The 21,485-nt window shown below is 49.8% G+C and overlaps 1 protein-coding gene across 1 annotated transcript in view; it reads right to left on the reverse strand.

The window, feature by feature from the left end:
* Window positions 1–1,033: 1,033 nt before the first annotated feature.
* The window catches only part of SLC6A17 (solute carrier family 6 member 17), a 52,108-nt gene continuing 31,656 nt past the window's right edge, over window positions 1,034–21,485 (reverse strand). The window contains exons 7-12 of the mRNA XM_036916715.2: window positions 9,815–10,056; window positions 9,356–9,548; window positions 7,770–7,962; window positions 7,067–7,226; window positions 5,244–5,406; window positions 1,034–4,847 (exon numbers count right to left, since the gene is read on the reverse strand). Of these exons, the coding sequence (XP_036772610.2) occupies window positions 4,479–4,847; window positions 5,244–5,406; window positions 7,067–7,226; window positions 7,770–7,962; window positions 9,356–9,548; window positions 9,815–10,056 (1,320 nt within the window). The 3' untranslated portion in view covers window positions 1,034–4,478. The remainder of the gene's footprint in view (window positions 4,848–5,243; window positions 5,407–7,066; window positions 7,227–7,769; window positions 7,963–9,355; window positions 9,549–9,814; window positions 10,057–21,485) is intronic.

The following is a 21,485-nucleotide window of genomic DNA, read 5'->3' on the forward strand; positions in this document are numbered from 1 at the left end:
GTGTACCCATAGTTGGCACAGAGCCTGTCAGGACGGCTTAATAAATGTTTGTTCAACGAACGCTGGAGCTGTGGAAAGGAGGGCAAGATCTGGAAAGAAAGGTTTTCCTGCCATCTGGTGGTTATTTCTGGAATAACACTTTCTTCCCTGGCCGGAGAAGGAAATGGAAGATTCCTTGGGGGAACTTGGCTGTGTGGAGATCAGGCAGATCACTGCAGACTGCAGTGGGATGCGGCGAGGGTGGAGCCTTCCCCAGGAGCCAGACTGTTTGCCTCTTCCCATGCCCGCAGTGCTTGAGGTGAGGCAAGAAGATGCACTTCCCCAACCCAGCACGTACCACCAGAGCATTCAGTAGGTGTTTAATAAATACTCGGGATTGAAATTTGAGAAAATATCCTTATCTTCTACTGAAGTTTGCAAAAGCGATGGCCGCTCCCTCAGCACTTAGAACATGGCCTGCTCCCAGTGAACCCTCAGGTCCCCTGCTGTCCCCCTCCTTGTTCCCAGACCCCCAGAGGTGCGCCGGCCCAGCCCCAGCCCTTCTCTGAGGTGGGCCTTCACACATCTCAGCCTGGCAGTGCTGACAGGTAGAGCTCTTCCTGGCAGCAAGGCAGGGTGGGAATCCCCCTGACCTCACCCCGCAAGCCCCAGAGGTGGACACCAAACACCACGCTCACATCAGACAGAGCTTTACTTTCCTCACCTGGGAAGATCTGTACGAAAGAGTAACCTCTCAGAGAGATGTTTCAAAGATCATGAGATTAGACGTGTGGAGTCCTTGGACCCCAGTAAGGCCCTCTAACAAGTGTAAGCCTTGTTAAACATCCAGGACAATGCCTAGAAAAATAAATACATGTCCCTCCTCACTCTCCCCAAACTCATCAGCCAGCACAACTCCCACAGCAGTCCTCCCCAACCCACCCCTCCAAGCTCTGACCCCAAAGCTTCCCCCAGGATCAGGGACTGCCCCCTACCCGACCCCACCCCCAATCCTGTGTGGTCAGAAAGGCAAGATGGGTTTGGTAAGAACAGACACTTTATTGTACACCATGGGGAGTGTAGAGAGGAAAGCGCTCTGGGGGTAACAATGCCTCATCCCCTCCCCTGGGCTGAGTGGTCTTGACCCAGGGCTCTGCACAGCTATGGAGCACATGGACTTGAATTGTTCTGAACTTGCACCAGAACTTAAAGTGATGCTTGCTATGTGTGCTCGGGTCTGTACAAAGTAGCGCTTGAGATAAGGAAGGACCCTGGGCTCCCCCCAGCCCCAGTTTCAGGACCTAGTGGACACTTAGCAAGTCAGATGCACTCCAACCTGTTCCATCTCTTTTCTCTGTGGGGAGTTCTCTGTGGAGCCAGGGGCAGGGAGGTGGGGCATGAGAAAGGGCAGAAGGGCAGCTCTCTGCCTGGAATACTCAGGCCTGCTTAAGACTGGGACTATGCAGCTTCTAGCCCCAAGCCTCACAGCCTACGGCAGGCTGCTGACTTGGGAAGGCCTCTCCTGGCACTCAGAAAGCAGCAGTCCCCACAGATCTATTGCTGGAGGGCAAAAGCCAACCTCACTGGCATCAATTTGTATGCCCTCCACTCCCATCTGGACCTTGGGCTTCGTGTTGCCTCAGCAGAGAGGGCTCCCTGAGCAAGAAGCTGGGGATTGGGTTCAAGCTGGCACAGCCCTGCCCTGCCCTGGATTCTGCTCTATCTCTGTGGGTCCTGCTTGGACAGAACCAAAGCCAGTGTGCGGAGACATGGCGGCTGCCCCTCTAGGCCATCTCTTGCTCCTCCAGGGAATCTGGGGCTGGACCTTACCTCATCAGATGCCCCACCTGCTCTGACCTCCCCTGCTGACTGGCCTGCTCCTAGCTCCCCAGCTCCCTGAGGAGTGGTAGAGATCAGGGGAGCACAGGGGAGGGGCAGCCGGCTGTGCCTTTCTGAACAGGTCTGTCTCAAGGACAAATGCAGGACAGAGGTGCTGTGAGATGTCCTCTTGAGGTCTCACCATCTTAAGAAACCCAGCATATTCCCTTGGGTGAAGAGCTTGTGACTTTAAGAGCAGCAAGATGTTGGCTGGAAAATAAATCTGGGGGCTTCCCACCCAAACCCCTCCTTCCCTGTTTCTAGTAAGCCAGAAGGCAATGCGTGAAGGCAATGAGTTACCAGCCAGACGTGCCTGCTCTCGCCACAGCAGGGGGCTTCCCACAGGACCCAGACAGAGCTGAGAGGAGGAGGAGGAGGCAGGCAGAGGGCAGCGTGGTCTTCAGGAATGTGGTGAACACTGGGAATCACAAATCGGCTCCTGGCACACATCCACACCCACATACGTGCACACACCACACATACACGCACACGCGCACACGCCAAGCTCTGGGCCCTACATCTAACACAGCAGAGACACAGCAGGGACAGGGTCTGGCCTATGGCAAAAGGCTACGAGCTCCACCACGCCCACAGCCACCAAGCAGAGGGCCCCAGCTCAACTGCCCTGTCACAGGCTGTCAGGCTGGGGCCTGGCCCAGCCACACACTACAAAATTAAAAATATATCAAATATACAATGAAAATAGATCTGTACAGCACTGAGGATGAAAATAGTCCACCAGCCACAGTATAATATTGGGTTTGTCATTTAACAGCATTTACACCCACATGTACAGATTGAATATACAATAGAAATAGAATATATAGAGGAGTATATATAGTAGAGTGTCTCTCCTGGGGCCTTGCTTTTCCTGTTGCTAAATCTGGTGGGATTAGGCATGGGGCCAAGTAGGAGGTGTTGTCATCAGGTGAGGGGGCCTAAGGCGGGGTGCTGGGCCCCAAAGGCTTATGTCTTTGGGGAGATGTGGGTCTGCTCTCCCCTCACACACTCAGGAAGGAGAAGTAGGGCTGAGAGGGCTGGCAATGGGAGCAGGTATGGGGGAGGGACAAGTTAGGGAGATGGTTGGGTCCAGGGATGACCACCAGGTAAGGGAACCAAGGGATTAAGAGGTGAAGGGGGAGCCCTGGGCCTTGTCTATCCCCTCCCAGTGCTGACTGCAGTCAGAGCAACAAGAGTGACTCGGGACCCTCTGTGAAGGGGCCCAGGCCTAGCACTGTGGTCTGCTCCTGTCTGCCCACCACAGCTCTCAAAGATAGAGGTTTGCTGTCCCAGCCTGCCTGCCATCCAGACATCTAGTCATCCAGCCATCCACCCACCCACCCACCCGTTGCTCCACACTTATTCCCCAGTTAGGTTCCAACTGTCCCAGCCTGCACCCTGAGGACAGCCTTCTTCTGGGGCCGGGCTAAGGGTGGGTATGGAGGCTGCAGGCGCTGGGCTCCAGGACAGAGGTGCAGCCCTTTCCTCTGGCAGTCTCCAGTGTCCACAGCACTGGGTGTGGCCCCTCTGCCAGGGCCTGGGCATCTGGGGAAAGTTTTCCTAGGTATCTGCACACAGCGTGCACACCAAGTGGCTGTGCTTGCACAAGGAGAGTGAGCGGCAGCCCAAAGGGGCAGTGAAATTATGTGTCTTTCCCCAGGTGCAAGGATTCCTGGGAGTGAGCCCCTGACCTCCAGGGACCCCATTCCAGGGGAAGAGCTGCTGCTAGTGGGAAAGTCAGGCCCCAGGTGAGAGGGGAGGGAGTGTGCTTTACAATTGTGCTCCAAGCCATCTGAACTGTGCTTTGAACCACTACGTGTGCTCTGGAAACCTCTCCCTTCTCTGTCCAGGAAAGAGGCAGAGGCTACCAGTCTGGCTCCAGGATGCGGGAAGAGAGGGCAGGCTAAGCACTAACGGAGGTGGGCAAGTTTCCCAGGCCCAGTCACTGCCCTTCCAGGCAGGATGCGGGAGCCCACGCCACCCACCTGAGGCAGGGCCAAGGGTATATGAAGAGTCTGAGTAGACCTAGGGGCAGAGGGGCACCCACACACACACTGCCACAGCTCATGCTCAAGCCAGAGGGTACCATCTGCCTCACAAAACAGAACCTGGCAACTTTTGCAGACTCCATCCCAAATCTGAACCCTAAGTCCTGGCACATCTGTCCTAAATCCCTACCCTTAAATCAGGCAGCCTCTGGGACACCCCACCCCACCTGACCCTGGGGCCTCTCACCACCACCACCACCTGGCAGCACAGAGGGACTCCCAAGGCCTAAGAACTACAGGTGCCACTTTACAGGGAAAGAGGGAATGTAGTGTGGGGTGACCCCTAAAATGGCCACAGCAGTCTCCCCTATGTAGGAAATGAGTACTTCTGGATTGTTCCAGTTATTCAGCTGCAATTTGGTGACAGGATCTCAGAAGTTCAGATGGGCTGGGGGCCTGGAATGGGGGCCAGAGGTCCTCCCAGCCTGCACTCATGTCTAGGGAGAAGTTGCCTATGGGGATGAGGCAAGGCAGACCCCACTACTTGGGTGGAGGGCCTGGGAGGAGAGGCCAGGCCGGGACAGGTGAGCTGGTTGGGTGTGTGGGGAGGGGTAGGGAGGGTGGGAGCCACGGTCACAGCTCCGACTCGGGGGTGCCTGCCAGGAGGTAGCTGCTCCCATAACGTCCATTGGGGTTGCCACTGGGCTCCAGGGGCGATGTGCTGCCGGGCCCCAGGTAGGAGCGGTGAGTGGGCATTGGGGAGGGCGCCTCGCTGGGCACCTTGCTGAGGATGAAGCGGGTTTCATCATTCTCCTCCAGGTTGGAGATGTCCTTCATCATGCGGCCCTTTTTGTAGGACACGGAGAGGGTGTTGGAGCCGTCAGAGAGCAGGTGGAAGTGCCGCAGGACGAACACCACAGGGATGGGCAGGGTCGCCACAAGGATGAGGGTGATCAGGAGCGCCATGGCCCAGTCAGGGAAATATAGGTAGCGCTCTGCAGCCTAGGGGTAGATGGGTGGAGTCTGATGCCTAACACTGGCACTGACAGCCTCACCCTCCCAGCACCTCCAGAACCATCTCTTTTGCCCTCTCCCCATCCCCACCCACCATCCTGGCCAGGCACTAGCAGAAATGGGGGGCATCAGGCATTGCTATTTGAGTTAGCTGGTCCCCTTGGTTAAGGGCCAGAATTTCTCTGGGTCTCAGTTTCTACATCTGTAAAATGGATGGGTAATTCCACTCCACAGATAAGGAGAGAGAATAGGGTTAGATAGACAAGCTCCTGGCAGGGCCTGGTACATAGTAATTAACCTGTGAGGGTTTATCTCTATTGTCTGTTGCATTAAAGGCCTGGGAAGATGCCAGTGTCCCTGGGGTTTCAGGGTCCCACCCCTCACCTCCTCCTTGATCCAGGCGCTGTACCCTGGGGGCGTGACCCCCAGCTGGATGACACTGGCTGTGGTGAGCACAGCCATACACAGTGGAGACACGAACTTCCACATGTAGAAATAGAAGCGATAGGGCCGGAAGCCCAGCATTTCCGTTAGCTCCTGCATAAACCTGCCAGGTGCAGCAAGAAGGTCCAGCAGTTGGCACCCCCACCGCACCTGCACATTTCCCCACAGCCACCTCCTCCAGGAAGCCTTCACTGACCAGTCTCCTCCCTCCCATGCTCTTCCATTCTTCACAAACAGTGCTCCCTTGTTTATTAATCTGTAGCCTGGCTGGCCTCTGGGAAGACTCTGCTGCCCTCCTCTACCTCCGTTGAATACATCATGTCACACCCCACTTAGAGATATGATCATAGCCCACGGGACACAGCCTGGGCAGGCAGACAAACACTGGAGGGCTTCTGCGTTCACCAAACGCCCAGCCCCACTCACTGTGGCCTGGCTCTGGACTCCCCCTGCTGGAAAAGAGGGAGAAGTGCACCTCCCTGGGGTGGAGAGCCAGAAGGCTGCCCTGTCTTGGGGGTTTCTAACCAAAGGACCTGTGAGGGAAATTGCAGGTTGTGTACATAAATGGCTTTCAAAAAAAAATCTTTACCTCAATAACACCTAATTTAAATCTTTCATTTCTTTCTATTATAAATGCAAGCAACCACAGCTGTATTAACAGTATCTGTGACTTTAATGGCTAATTGATTAAATCACAGATTATTTTCCTGTGGAACTGTAATTTCAGATACCAACACTACTTCAACACTACTGTTGCTATTAGACCCATAGCTTGGTCTTGTAACTCAGTGCAGGGAAAGGAAAGTACACACACATTACTGTATCACAGACTTTAAACAGTATTTTGCATTTTTTGTCAATAAATTATTTCCTATATAATCCTACATATTTTATTTTATGCATTTAAAAATAATATTCTGAGACGGGGTACAGGGGCTTCACTGGACTGCAAAGGAGTCATACGCCTTCTAGCAGCTTCTTCCAACCCTGGCTCATGGGGCTGCTCTCTGTCTCATCATCCTGTCCGCTTCGCAGACCCCTAGGAAGGAGAGGGCTACGGCAGGGCCCATGAGAGAGCCTGATTCAGACGTCAGTGGAGGGTCGGGCTGAGTGGGTTAAAGGAGGCCCTAGGCCTTGCTAAGGACTAGGACAGCACAGCCATAGCCATGTGGGAGGGACTAGTCCTGAGGCTCCTGGGGACATAGACTTGTCCTTAAATGAGGAATGAGGCCAGGCACTTACAGGGAGTGTGGTCTGCCCTAGGCTCAGGCCATGAGACCCAATTCTTTCTATTACTGAATTCTCTTACTTGCATCGCTCCACACCATGGTTCATCTCACACCCCTATGCAGATCACCTTAAAGCTGAATCAGGCTGCTGAAGTCTATGAGTCCTCAGAGGGCAGGGGCCTCTAATATGGCTAATAAGTATTTCAACCTAACAGAATCCTGAAGAGTTGGTACCCAGGTAAAGTGCTCTTAAAAATTTAAGGCAGTTTTAAATGATGTCAAGACCTGACTCGGGAGACTTGCATCCTCAGCCTGGGTCTGCCTCTCAACAGACTAGAGGCATTGGGCGGTCACACCCTCTCTCCGTGAGTTTCAGTTTCCCTAATGATCTGAACGGGCACTTTCAGCTCTGAGCTTCTGACTCCACGGCCTCCTGTCTCGCTCACAAGCTACCCTGAGAACACAGCACTTTCCAGGGAGTCAGGGCAGGACAGATCCCTCTCTCGACTCCCCCCTCCTCCACACCCCTCTTACTTCTTGGTTCCATAGATCCAGGCCACGGCGATGTTCTCGAGGATAACAATGACGGTGAGAGGCAGAGTGGCTGAGTAGTCATCAAACATGGTGACAAAGTAGTTTCCGGAGCGCTGGACAAACAACAGCCCCACGAAGAATGCAAAGACACAGCAGCCCACTGCAGAGAGCAGGGAGGCGGGTGTGGGACAGAAGTGCAGGGTGGGTGGGGCCTGGAGGTCTTGAGGGGCACCCAGGCCCCTCCCACCCACTGCTCCCCCTAGCAGGCCTGCAGCCCACCCTCCAGCACACCCCAGCCCTGCAATGGGGATGGGGGTGGGGAGGGGATTCAGATGCTGAGGTTCTAAGCTCCCACTCCGGTAGGCAGGGAGCATCCCAGGGCTGGGAGTGACAGAGATGGAACAGGGTGCAAGGCCAGCACAGACAGAGGCCACCCTTACCCAGCATGACTCACAGGCCTTCAGGGAAAGGGGCAAATGAACTGGGAAGAGGCCTGTCTCCCGGCTCAGATGTACCACTGATTCCCAAGCAGCCTCCTCCTCCTGGTGCATGAGCGCTCTTCTCTGGGTGACACCAACTGTGTCAGGGTGGCAGTGGGGAGGGAGCCCTCTAGGAATGGGGTCTTTGTAAAGTCAGAGCTACAACTTGATTGCTGTCTCTGAGGGCAGCCCACAAGGCTGGCAGGGGCTGCCAAAGGAGTTACCTGTGAACATCTCCTTGGGCACCTTGAAGGTATCGATGATGGGCGTGGTGATGCCGGCCATGGTCCCAATCATGCTGCCCAGACCCAGGTTGATGAGCATCAGGAAGAACATGACGGACCAGAATGGGGAGGCGGGGAAGTGCGTCATGGCCTCAGTGAAGGCGATGAAGGCCAGGCCTGTGCCCTGCACGGACTGAGGGTGGGGCGGAGGGCGAGGGCTCAGAGGGCCCACACCTGCCCCTAGGAGCCCCCTGATTCCTTATCTCTGCACGCAGAGGTTTAGGAATAAAGCTAATAGGCAGGTCTGATGGGTAGCCAAGGGAGAGAATCATAGTTTATGGCTCATGGGGCCCCTGACCACCCCCAGCCACTGACATCACTTCCATGTTGTCCTGTAACGTCTGCTGGATGCCTCCTACTGTGTCAGCGTGCAATTCTTATCATCTGGGTCTTGTCAAGGTTGGACTGGTATTTAGAAAACTGCTATAATCCTAGTTTTATTCAGAGGACCAGGTCACACTCATGACAACAGGGCAGGGTCTGAGGGAAGGGGGAGGTCCTTCATGCTGCCAGTCACCTGGAGAAGAAACCAGCGCAGGGGTCCCAAGACTGGGCCCTTTTGCTCTTGATCACATGGGAAGAGGTTGGGGGTAGGGAACAGCTCCCTCGTCTGAGGATGGTGACAGTAGAATGCAGCTGACTTTTAATGTGGAGCTCAGGCATCAGCGCAGAGGTATCACCTTCCCTGCCCCCATAAAGAAGGGCAGGGTTGGCCCAGGCCGGTAGAAGCTGGATCTGCCCCACAGGCGCCTTGGCCCCAGCTGGGCTAGGACCCTGCGAGTATGTCTCTCTCCTATTACTCTTTCTAACAGAACAGTCACTTTGGAAGTTTCTAGCTGTGTGGACAGGAACAGAAGTAAGGTGTCCAAACTTGGGCCTAGGCATTAATAAGGGTACAGCATCCTCCTGCCCTACTCCAGGGGATAAGGGTCATTGTGACAGTGGGAATTGGAGTGAGGAAGGCAGAGAGAGGGGACAGAAGCATCAAGGGTGACTCAGAGAAAGGGGATTTGAACCCTGGCTCCCCTGATCTTGAGTAAGCTCCCACCTTACAGGCTACTCACCTGTAAAATAGGGGACAATAATAATACTCAACCCACAGCGCTCTCATGAGGGTGAAAGGGGATAGAGAGAAAGGGCAGATGCTAATATAAACACTTATTTTCTGTGTGCTATGTACAAGGCACTAAGTACATGACATAATACAGTGACTGCTGTGCAGGAAACCTACTCAATGAGTGCAAAGGTCATACTGTACACTTCTGGGATTTCTGTGATGTGTGTGTTTGCCTCTTCCCTTCGCTGAGACTCAGCCTAACCCAGGACAGAGATTTCAGCTGATACCTTTCCTCTCTTCTTCTCTGGACATTTAGTAGGTCCTCACTTAAATCAAGTAAATGAGTGAGTCCTGGTGGCTGGCTGTCTGAGGCCTGCACCCAAGCTCCAGTCACCCGGGTCCTGTCTCTGGTTCTACACTCCTAGGTCTGCCTTCCTGCCCATCCCGGGGTGGGCAGCCTGCTCCACACCTTGTCCAGCTCATCCTCTAGAAGGCAGGGATCAAGGCCCAGGGCTGAGAAACGGTCTTCCTTCACCGCCTTGATGACCTTGTACATTTCCGTGTAGTCCTTGGTGGTGAGGTGGGAGAAGTTGACGTGAGGGGGGATGAGGTCCCGGCTCAGGACGTTGGTGTGGAGGTACCCCAGGATTTTCTCAGCATTCCTGCAGCATAAAAGAGAGAGGGCCAGGTAAAAAGGCAGGGGTGGGCACAATCCTGCAGGCACCTCCCAGACACCCAGGCAGGACCCGCACAGGCCATCAACAGAAACATCTCTGAACCTGCCCCTGTGGTTCAGGCCCGGGGACAAAGAGAGTTCCTCTGCACTCCATCCCTCAGCCTGGTGGGACTTGGACTCCCCATCCACAGCCCTCCTGCCCCTCCTGGGTATAGTGGACAGGGAGAAGACAGGAGGACAGATGCCACCTACTCGACCACACACTTCTCATTCATGATGTTGGCCTTGAAGCCCAGCACAGCAAACACCACAAGCGTGGCCAGCACCGAGGTGAAGAAGTTGATGAAGGACACCAGGGCAGCATCGAAGTGGCAGTTGTTGTCCTGCTTGTTGTAGCTGGAGAAGGCGATGACACCCCCAAAGCCCAGCCCCAGAGCGAAGAAGACCTGTGTGGCTGCCTCCCGCCATACTTGGGGGTCCAGCATCTTGTCCAGCTGTGGGGGAAGGGCCATGGCAGGGGAGAAAAAGAGACACACACATAATGATTTTTTTCACATGCAGTGGAGTTCCTACCACCTTCCTCAGCCTCAGTGAAGTTCCAAGGCAGCATAGCTGGAAACAGCCGTGGCTGTGTGACCTCAGGCAATTCTTCCAACCCCTCTGAGCCTCACTTTCTGCATGTGTAAAACACAGACAACAAGAGTATCAACTTCAGAGGATTGCTAAAATAAAATAAATTCTCGAGGGGCGGAAGATGGCGGCGTGAGTAGAGCAGCGGAAATCTCCTCCCAAAACAACATATATCTATGAAAATATAACAAAGACAACTGTTCCTAGAATAAAGACCAGAGGACACAGGACAATATCCAGACCACATCCGCACCTGAGAGAACCCAGCGCCTCGCGAAGGGGGTAAGATACAAGCCCCGGCCCTGCGGGAGCCGAGCGCCCCTCCCCCCAGCTCCGGGCGGGAGAAGAGCGGGCAGAGCGGGAGGGAGACGGAGCCCAGGATAGCCGAACACCCAGCCCCAGCCATCCGGGCCAGAGTGCAGGGCCCTCGATACTGGGAAAACAGGGCAGCAAGAACAGTGAGCAGGCACTGGAGGCTGGGCGACAGAGGACATAAGAAAAGCGCGCGACCATTTTTTTTTTTTTTTGCTTTTTTGCTGCTTTGTTTTGGCGAGCGCTTTTTGGAAGTCTTAAAGGGACAGGGACCCCAATACTAGGGAAACAGGGCAGAAAGACCGGTGAGCAGAGGCCTGAGGCTGGCACCGGAGAATAAAGAAAAACGAACGACCACCTTTTTTTTTTTTTAATTAAAAATTTTTTTTTTTTTTAATTAAAAAAAATTTTTTCTTGTTTTTTTTTGTGGTCGTTGTTTTGTTTTGGTGGGTGCTTTTTGGAAGTCTTAAAGGGGCAGGGCGGGTCACTTAATCCAGAGGTAGGGAATCCGGGATCTCTGGGCACCCTAACCCCTGGGCTGCAGGGAGCAGGGAGGCCTCTTACGGAGATAAATAGCCTCCCAGCAGCTCCTGCTCCAACGCGACTCCACCATTTTGGAGTAGCTGCCCGAGCCAGGCCACGCCCACAGCAACAGCGGAGATTAACTCCATAGCAGCCGGGCAGGAAGCAGAAACCCTGTCTGCGCGCAGCTGCGCAGCACAAGCCACTAGAGGCCGCTGTTCTCCCAGGAGAGGAGGGCCACAAACCAACAAGAAAGGAAGTCCTTCCAGCCGTCACTCGTCCCAGTTCTGCAGACTATTCCTATCACCATGAAAAGGCAAAGCTACAGGCAGACAAAGATCACAGAGACAACACCAGAGAAGGAGACAGACCTAACCAGTCTTCCTGAAAAAGAATTCAAAATAAGAATCATAAACATGCTGACAGAGATGCAGAGAAATACGCAAGAGAAATGGGATGAAGTCCGGAAAGAGATCACAGATGCCAGAAAGGAGATCGCAGAAATGAAACAAACTCTGGAAGGGTTTATAAGCAGAATGGATAGAATGCAAGAGGCCATTGATGGAATTGAAATCAGAGAACAGGAACGCATAGAAGCTGACATAGAGAGAGACAAAAGGATCTCCAGGAATGAAACAATATTAAGAGAACTGTGTGACCAATCTAAAAGGAACAATATCCGTATTATAGGGGTCCCAGAAGAAGAAGAGAGAGGAAAAGAGATGGAAAGTATCTTAGAAGAAATAATTGCTGAAAACTTCCCCACACTGGGGGAGGAAGTAATCGAACAGACCACGGAAATACACAGAACCCCCAACAGAAAGGATCCAAGAAGGGCAACACCAAGACACATAATAATTAAAATGGCAAAGATCAAGGACAAGGAAAGAGTGTTAAAGGCAGCTAGAGAGAAAAAGGTCACCTATAAAGGGAAACCCATCAGGCTAACGTCAGATTTCTCAACAGAAACCCTACAGGCCAGAAGAGAATGGCATGATATATTTAATACAATGAAACAGAAGGGCCTTGAACCAAGGATACTGTATCCAGCACGACTATCATTCAAATATGACGGTGGGATTAAACAATTCCCAGACAAACAAAAGCTGAGGGAATTTGCTTTCCACAAACCACCTCTACAGAACATCTTACATGGACTGCTCTAGATGGGAGCACTCCTAGAAGGAGCACAGCACAAAACACCCAACATATGAAGAATCGAGGAGGAGGAACAAGAAGGGAGAGAAGAAAAGAATCTCCAGACAGTGTATATAACAGCTCAATAAGCGAGCTAAGTTAGGCAGTAAGATACTAAAGAGGCTAACCTTGAACCTTTGGTAACCACGAATTGAAAGGCTGCAATGGCAATAAGTACATATCTTTCAATAGTCATCCTAAATGTTAATGGGTTGAATGCACCAATCAAAAGACACAGAGTAACAGAATGGATAAAAAAGCAAGACCCATCTATATGCTGCTTACAAGAAACTCACCTCAAACCCAAAGACATGTACAGACTAAAAGTCAAGGGATGGAAAAACATATTTCAAGCAAACAACAGTGAGAAGAAAGCAGGGGTTGCAGTACTAATATCAGGCAAAATAGACTTCAAAACAAAGAAAGTAACAAGAGATAAAGAAGGACACTACATAATGATAAAGGGCTCAGTCAAACAAGAGGATATAACCATTCTAAATATATATGCACCCAACACAGGAGCCCCAGCATATGTGAAACAAATACTAACAGAACTAAAGGGGGATATAGACTGCAATGCATTCATTCTAGGAGACTTCAACACACCACTCACCCCAAAGGATAGATCCACTGGGCAGAAAATAAGTAAGGACACGGAAGCTGTACAGCAAAAGACACCATCAATAGAACAAGAAGGATCCCTACAGTATGGGAGAATATATTTGAAAATGACACATCCAATAAAGGCTTGACGTCCAGAATATATAAGGAGCTCACACGCCTCAACAAACAAAAAACAAATAACCCAATTAAAAAATGGGCAGAGGAACTGAACAGACGGTTCTCCAAAAAAGAAATACAGATGGCCAACAGACACATGAAAAGATGCTCCACATCGCTAATTATCAGAGAAATGCAAATTAAAACTACAATGAGGTATCACCTCACACCAGTAAGGATGGCTGCCATCCAAAAGACAAACAACAACAAATGTTGGCGAGGCTGTGGAGAAAGGGGAACCCTCCTACACTGCTGGTGGGAATGTAAGTTAGTTCAACCATTGTGGAAAGCAGTATGGAGGTACATCAAAATGCTCAAAACAGACTTACCATTTGACCCAGGAATTCCACTCCTAGGAATTTACCCTAAGAATGCAGCAATCAAGTTTGAGAAAGACAGATGCACCCCTATGTTTATTGCAGCACTATTTACAATAGCCAAGAATTGGAAGCAACCTAAATGTCCATCAATAGATGAATGGATAAAGAAGATGTGGTACATATACACAATGGAATACTACTCAGCCATAAGAAAAGGGCAAATCCAATCATTTGCAGCAACATGGATGGAGCTGGAGGGTATTATGCTCAGTGAAACAAGCCAAGCGGAGAAAGAGAAATACCAAATGATTTCACTTATCTGTGGAATATAAGAACAAAGGAAAAACTGAAGGAACAAAACAGCACCAGAATCACAGAACTCAAGAATGGACTAACAGGTACCAAAGGGAAAGGGACTGGGGAGGATGGGTGGGTAGGGAGGGATAAGGGGGGGAGAAGTAGGGGGGTATTAAGATTAACATGCATGGGGGGGGTAGGAGAAAAGGGAGGGCTGTACAACACAGAGAAGGCAAGTAGTGATTCTACAACATTTTGCTATGCTGATGACAGTGACTGTAAAGGGGTTTATAGGGGAGACCTGGTATAGGGGAGAGCCTAGTAAACATAATGTTTGTCATGTAAGTGTAGATTAGTGATAGAAAAAAAAAAAAAAAAAGGGCAGTTCCTGTGTGGTAACCTCCAACGAGTTCTACACAAGGGTATAAAGGGCATATAAAAGTGTAGGCAAAGGGTCTGTTTGTGTTTATACAGAGGATCAAAGCCTAATTGGGCTACCCCGAAAATGAACTAAGATACGATATGAAAAAGAACTTCCAACATCTGCACTCTCGGGAAGACTCATGCCAGAAGATGATCATCAAAAAACCCCAACAAAGATCCACGCACTGCTACAGCTGTAGATGCACTCATCCCACCAGTTCCTGGACTTGCCATGGGAATGAGGAAGGAGATATCTAAGCTGGCCTGTGCATACAGTAAAACAACAAAATTGGACTGGATCTATACTGTTGGAACTCAACCAAGAATTTGGAGAAGTGCAAATTGTAGCGCTCCAAAGTCTTACAACTACAAACTATTTACTGTTAAAAGAACATATGGCATGTGAACAGTCCCCAGGAATGGGTTGTTTTAATTTGTCTGATTTCTCTCAGGCTGTTCAAGTTCAGTTGGACAATATCCACCATATCATAGATAAGTTTTCACAAATGCCTAAGGTGCCTAACTGGTTTTCTTGGTTTCACTGCAGATGACTGGTAATTACAGATATGCTTTGGTTATGTAACTATACTCCTATTATGTTAATGTGTGTGTGCAATTTAAGTAGTACCTTAAAACCTATACATGCTGAAGTTACTCTACAAGAAGATATATCAAAGAAATAATCAATCTTCCCATGTTTTCTTCTGCCTGCTACTTCTATAGCTTTTCTTCTTCCTTCCTAATTACAACCCTTAAATAGAATTCGTGCCTCATATCAAATTTACCGAGTATCATAATTCTTCCAAGTGGTAAAGATACCTCAAGACAAATGCTGGGCATAGAAGCCACAGGGCATAAATATGCAAAGAAGTAAAAAGCTAACTTTTTCAAACAATAAGGCTTCTCTCTCACTTACCAACTTCACATTTCCCTGTATGGCCCTGGAAGATGACAGGTTAGCCAGAGACAGGTAAGATTCCTCAAGGGAGGAACAACCTAAGACAGGCACAGTCGCAGGGGGGCCATCAGGTGAGAAATTGGGGATCAACAGAGGTGAGGCTTAGAACCTCACCCCCCCCGTTCTGAGAGAAATCTTCTGCATACGTGGATGTTTTATTGCCCTTGTCTAGCTTGGATTAACACATAGTCTACAGGCACACACCTGATCATCTACATGTGCTCTCTTACAACACTAAACTATGTTTTCTACCTTTATCTTGTATCTACCTACCACTTCAGCATTTTATTAAAAATAATAATAATAAAGAGAGAAATGTGGTATCCACATATAAATCAAGTATAAAAACCAAATGAGTATTCATATTTGAACTGACTGTTTATAGTTCACAATGCATGAGCAAAACCGAAAGTTTCTGTGATGACTGCCCTTGTACTGTTCACTATGTAACTTATTCATTATGTAAGAATTTGTTCTACATGTAAAAACTTGTTTGTTATGCCTCAGAAGATTGGAGACTGACAAAAATTAGGCTTGGGGTAGAATAATGATTGTGCATTGAGCATTGACTCCCCTATACAGAATTTTATTGTCGTTAACAACCATTTGATCAATAAATATGAGAGATGCCCTCACAAAAAAAAAAAAAAAAAAAAAAAAAGAAGGACAGACTTCCAATGGTTAAAATAAATTGGTAACCGGGATGTAATGTATAGCATAAGGAATATAGTCAAGATATTGTAACAGCCTGGTAGGGTGATAGCTGGAACCTAGAATTATGTATATAAATGTTCTACCACTGTGTTGTACACTTGAAACTCATGTAATGTAATACTGTGTGTCAACTACCATTCAATAAAAAATAATTATTAAAATAATAATAAAATAAAATAAATTCTCTGTGCTTACATAATACCTTCTCAGTTAATTTTAACAGCTAGCATTGGTTATCATGGAACTATCATACTAAGGAGCATTTCCAAGGCCATCAGATATGGTGTGTAGTGCACAACTCTAGAGAGTGCCATTCACTTAGACTATAGTGTAAATGGTTCTCCCTGGAGTCACTCTGTGTACAGCCTGTGCAGCCGTACAAAAGAACTGAGAACGCCAATATCTCTGTTACCTTCTTCACTTCAAACCATGAAAAAAGACACCAGTTTTTCTCTCCTGCCCACCTGATCTCCTTTTTCCCAGAAAAAAAAGGCCCAATATTCATTCAGACACATCTATGTGCTCCAGGTCACAGAAAAACTCCCCACAAGCCACACAATTTGAAGCACAGAACCCAGACACTTCCTGGAGAGGACAAGGCCCTGCCAGACACTGCCTCTGCCCCTAGAGCCAGCAGGAGGCTGAGCCACACAGGGTCTGGAGGGCATGGGACAATTTCCCAAGCGCTTTTCATATCCACTTTCCCTTTACTGTTTGTTCCTCAGCGCGGACCATGGCTTGGCCCCGGCACAGAGCCTTAGAGTCAGACAGACCCAGATCTAAATCTGACTTCATCTTTCAATCACTGGGAAGGCTTAAGCAAGCAATATGCCTGTTTTACAAGCCTCACTTTTCTTACCTGAAGAAAGGAATGATAACAGTGTCCTTCTCCCAGAGAGTTTGTGAAGATCAAATGTACAGCAATGAGCAATGCCTGGCACATAGTAGCATATAATTCTGACCTGGTCAGGACAGGCTTTTTGGTGGGAGGCAGGCATTATTATTCACAGTTTGAAGCAATAAAATGAGACCCAAAGGTGAAAATTACTTGCCCCAAGTGCTTGGAGCTAGCCAGTTAGGGCAGAGAAGTCACTAAGCCACTGACTGCCTCATTCTGGGCCATGGCGCCCACCGGCCTAGCGCTGTCTCCTGACTCAGTCAGCCTGTTTCCTCTACTCCTCAAACCACCTTCCCCTTGGCCCTCTGGTGCTGAGGTGGACCCAAATGACCTCACTGCAGACAGACGAAGGAGGCAAGGAGCAAGTTAGAGTTCACTGCCCTGTGGGCACCAGCCCCATGGGGTCCTGGCCTGGCTGCCACTTGCTGTGTGCCTGTGTGTGAGTCTGTTCCTCATATATGCACTGAGGCATCGGACTTGAAGGTCCACCCAGTGATAGCTCTACTGTCACAGCCCTGACATCAGAAGAGAGGGCCCACCTGCCCACCATTGGAGCAGCTTCTGAGGCATATCTGAGCACCTAGAGTCACCATACCAGGTGCGAAGGCACTGGCAAGTCTGGAGGGCTGGGGGAAGCACCCCTGTGCTGAGGAGGAAGAGGAGGGGGGTGGCAATAGGGCGCTCAGGGCCTTATGAAATGAGGGCACAGGAGGACCACCTGGCAGGCAATCTCCAGGAGAGATTAAGGTCCCCCACCCCACACAAAACAGGTAAAGCCATCTTTCATCCAGGAAAAAAACCCAGAACCCAGACCTTAAGGAGCTAAGAGCCCCCTAGCATCCATGAGAAGGTGATACCCTCCTCAGCTCCACCCCTCTCTATGCATTCAATAGTCGTAACATGCAGCCTCCCTGGGGATATGACGTTCAGCCTCTTGTCCACCAAACCCCAGGCACCTACTGTGGGCCAGGCCCAGTGCTAGATGATGGGGCCCATGGGGAGCAATAGCAGGCAAGGACCCAGCTCTTGTCGGATTTACATTCTAGATGGACATTGGTCAAATGATCCCACAAAGAGAGGCTAAGTTGCAAAACTGATGAGGGCTATAAAGGCCAGACATGCAACACTCAGAGCTGCACTGCTCAGAGCCTGCAAGGGGAAGTTGAGTGAGTGAGGAAGCCAGCAGAGGCTCCCAGAGGAAGGGATCCTTGAGCTGATGTCTGAGAGAAGACAGAAGCAAGGCTTAGAGAGGAGAGAACAGAAGTCAGACAGGAGAAACAGTATGGAACAGGCAGAGACCCCCAAGCAAGACAGGACAGAGGCGGACACTGTCCTCACATGGGGAGTGAGGTATAAAAGGAAATAGAACAGGCCAGGCTGGCTGAGGAGGCGCGGACAAGGCGGGAGGGGTACAGGGAGGCAGGGAGAGCCCAGAGGAGTTGATCAAAGCCTGGAAGGATCTTTGTCTTGATCCTATGAAAGCACTTAATCTGGGGAGCCGCTAAGGGAAGTGAAGGAGGAAGGAAGCAATCAGATGTGCATTTCTAAGAGAAACCAGAAGATGCAGCAGACCAGCTAGGAAGAGGCTTTTGGGGTCCAGGTGGGAGCCAATGGTGGCTCTGCCTAGGATCAGGGTGGCACAGATGGAGAGATTTCACCAGAAGAGCCACAGTGAGCTTCATGATGACCTGGAAACAGGGGATGCTGAACAGAGATGCCAAGGTAACAGCCACAGCTCTGGTTCTGTCTCTGTCTGAGGGAGTTTCTGGCTGGGTGGTTTCTGTTTTCCCTGTAAAGCAGCAGGGAAAGTCATCTGCTGGGGGTGAGGTGTGCTGGGAGGGGAGGTCAGAATATTCACACAGGTGGATTAAAATAGTCACCCTGTATCATGAAGCAAGACAACTAGAGAAATGGAGTAGGACTATCCCGCACTGTTGGGGGCCCACGGTGCTTGAAATGTCATCTTGTTTGTGGGAGATAGGCTCACATTTCCTAATCTAAAAGCCCTGGGGCCAGGCAGGTGGTGGAATTCAAGCTTTTGTAGCGAACTTGACTTTAGAAAGGTAGTACGTGCATATGCCACATAATTGCAACATACCCCCAGCGGGGTCTGGGCAGCACCCTGTAATCAAATACATTAGTATTTCCACAGCAGAGTATGAATATTCACACCAAGTGAATCAACAAAGGCTAAATAGCCTCACAGCTGTTCAGGTCATTTTGCCCCTAAATGAGTTCTGGAAGAAAACAAAATAACTTTGTTTTCAGGGCTATTTGGATTTTGGTATTGTGGATAAGGGAAGAAGGGCCTATACATGCTCCTAATAGAAATTTGAAGATTATAAAAACAGGAGAGTGAAATAATCATTGTCCCACTGAGAAAGGGCTTCTGGACCTCCTCTCTCCTGGATGGGTTTTTTTTTTAATGATCGTCCCAGAAAGTTCTAGAAATGGATGGAGGGGTTACTTATGCCTGGAAGGCATACTGGCATTTACTGCTGTTCACAGATGTCAGTCATGACAGTCTACCAATCAGCTGGAAGCTGGCCACTTCCCTCAGGCTGGAAAGCTGGACCTGGTGGGAGGACTCTGGGTGGCTTGGTAAGTTCCAACTAGGAAGCACAAGATTTTGTAACATGGGTCAGGTTGAGATGGACACTTGCAGGCTGAAAAATACTTGGTTCCTCACTGTCTGCTCAAAAGTCACTTTTTCTGCTCTTCGTTCTAAACACTCTAAATGCAGTGAACTTACTCTTCAAAAGGACCCTGGTCTCATCTCTGGCTTTTGCCCATGCTATTCCCTATGCCTGGGATTCCCTTCCTCCCACTCAGATCTGGTGAACTCCTACTTACTTCTCACACTCAACACAAATGCCACCTCCTCTTTAAAGCTTTTCCTGACTGCCTGTGGCAGAGCTAGTCTCGGGCCCTGGGCTCCACCAGCTCTTGTCAATACCCACATCACACATTTCTGTGTGTCTTCTTTTCAACACTTTTTGTTTTTTTAGAGAGGATTCCATCTCCTGTTTCTCTTGGTATGAACAGTCCCTGGCACATGGGAGAGAAAAGAAGAAGAGAGAGCAAGAGAGAGACAGGCAAGGACTGACTTGTTTCCTTGAGGTGAGCTGAGCTGGAAGGACCAGACCAGGGGCTGGGAGGTCGTGCCAGTCTTTGTGTGCTAAGCTGTGTCAGCTGGGGTCTTCGAGGACAAGAAGGTCCTTAAGGGCTTTAAAATTCTACTTTGTAAAACATGACTATTTTAATGCTGGCTCCTTTTCTCTCTTTTCCTGTCCTTCTCTCTCTCTCTTTTTTTTTTTTGGTAATTATTGCCTTTTTGACCAGTCATTATTGAAGTTTTTACAGAAAGGTCTGGACCATGAGTGAGACCCAAACACATGCCATCATTTGGGTATTTCACCACTCCTTAAACCAAGAACTAAGATGTGGATAAATTCCTAGGCCCAGTTACCGTTCAGGGCCAAGTTTCACAAACAGAGCGGCCATCCCAGGGAGGGCACCCTAATCCCAACCACACAATCCCAGTTGGCCCTACAGCCTGAGACATTGCTCAGAAGACAGGGTGGGACTCTGCCTTATATGCAACCATTTTTTTTATGGAAAAAAATTACTTGTTTGCATGTTAAAACTGTATCTTTACGCTGTTCTTTCTCTGTTTTTAAAAATTATGGAACCTTTATTGTAAAATGTACAAAAGTGTAGAAGACAGTGTAATAAACCCCCACATACACATCATCCAGCTTCAACAGTTATCAACACAGAGCCAATCTTGCTTCCTCTACATCCCCCACTCAATTTATTTTGAAGCAAATAGATGGATTCAAATCTGAAATTGATTAGGCCCCAGGAAAGGTTGACCTTTCAGGAGAAAAGCATCCTATGTGAGTGGTCCCTGGGCGTCCCCCCTTCCAGCCTGCAGCTGATCCAGCATTTTCCTGATGGAGAAGACCAGATGCCCAATGCTCGTCTAGGGGGAAACTGAGTCAGGACTGAATGTCTCTTGTTCCCTGAATTTAAAGGGGCTCTTTCAGGATGTCGGAGGTGATGGTACATGATTTCAACAAGATCCTGATTATAGTGTCAACAAAGGATGAACTCACGGCCAGACCTCAGGAAGCCAAAGTCTTTCCAGACATCAGGACGTGACTGCAAGAGCAGAGGTCGGCAGTGGACTTTCCCCATCAAAGACAAGGCTCACATGCTCCTCCAGGCGCCTGCTACAACAGCTTCCTACCATTTACTGGCACAATGGCTGAGTCACTTCCTCACACAGGGAATGAGGTGTTTCATGGTATTCCAATGTCATGAAGATGCTTTTTGAATCATAAGCAGGTGCTGAGCGCCTTGCCTGAGCATGTGCACAACAGGAGTACACGGCCTTGCTCTCAGCACTGCTGGGCACCTCTGGTGCGTGAGCCAGCCAGGGCAGTGAGACACCAGATGGCACTGGAGCACCAGCTTCCCAGAGCCCAAGAGCACCATCACCTTCATGAAGGATGAGAGTAACAGCTAATGCTTCCCACGTGCTCTCTGCACACCAAGAGCAGCCCTCCATGCTCCCCTGACAATGCTTCCTCACTCCATCCTGCAGCTGAGGAAACTGAGGCCCTGAGGCCAAGGAACTTGCCTCCAACTACTGAGTGGTAAGTGGAACTGAACCAGATTGGCTGGAAAGTCCATGTTCTGGTAACAAGGCCGGGCTGCCCTCCTCCTGCTCAGAAGCCTCACTCTAACTATGGGAGTCCCGAAGTTCCACCGCTAACCTCTCCTCCTGGGCCTTTAGAACTTGCAGGAACCCCACTTCTCTTGTCTACACACACCTATAGCCAGCCTGGTTCACTGATCAGGACCACT

This window comes from Manis pentadactyla, chromosome 4 (assembly GCF_030020395.1).
Source record: "Manis pentadactyla isolate mManPen7 chromosome 4, mManPen7.hap1, whole genome shotgun sequence".
NCBI lineage: Eukaryota > Metazoa > Chordata > Mammalia > Pholidota > Manidae > Manis > Manis pentadactyla.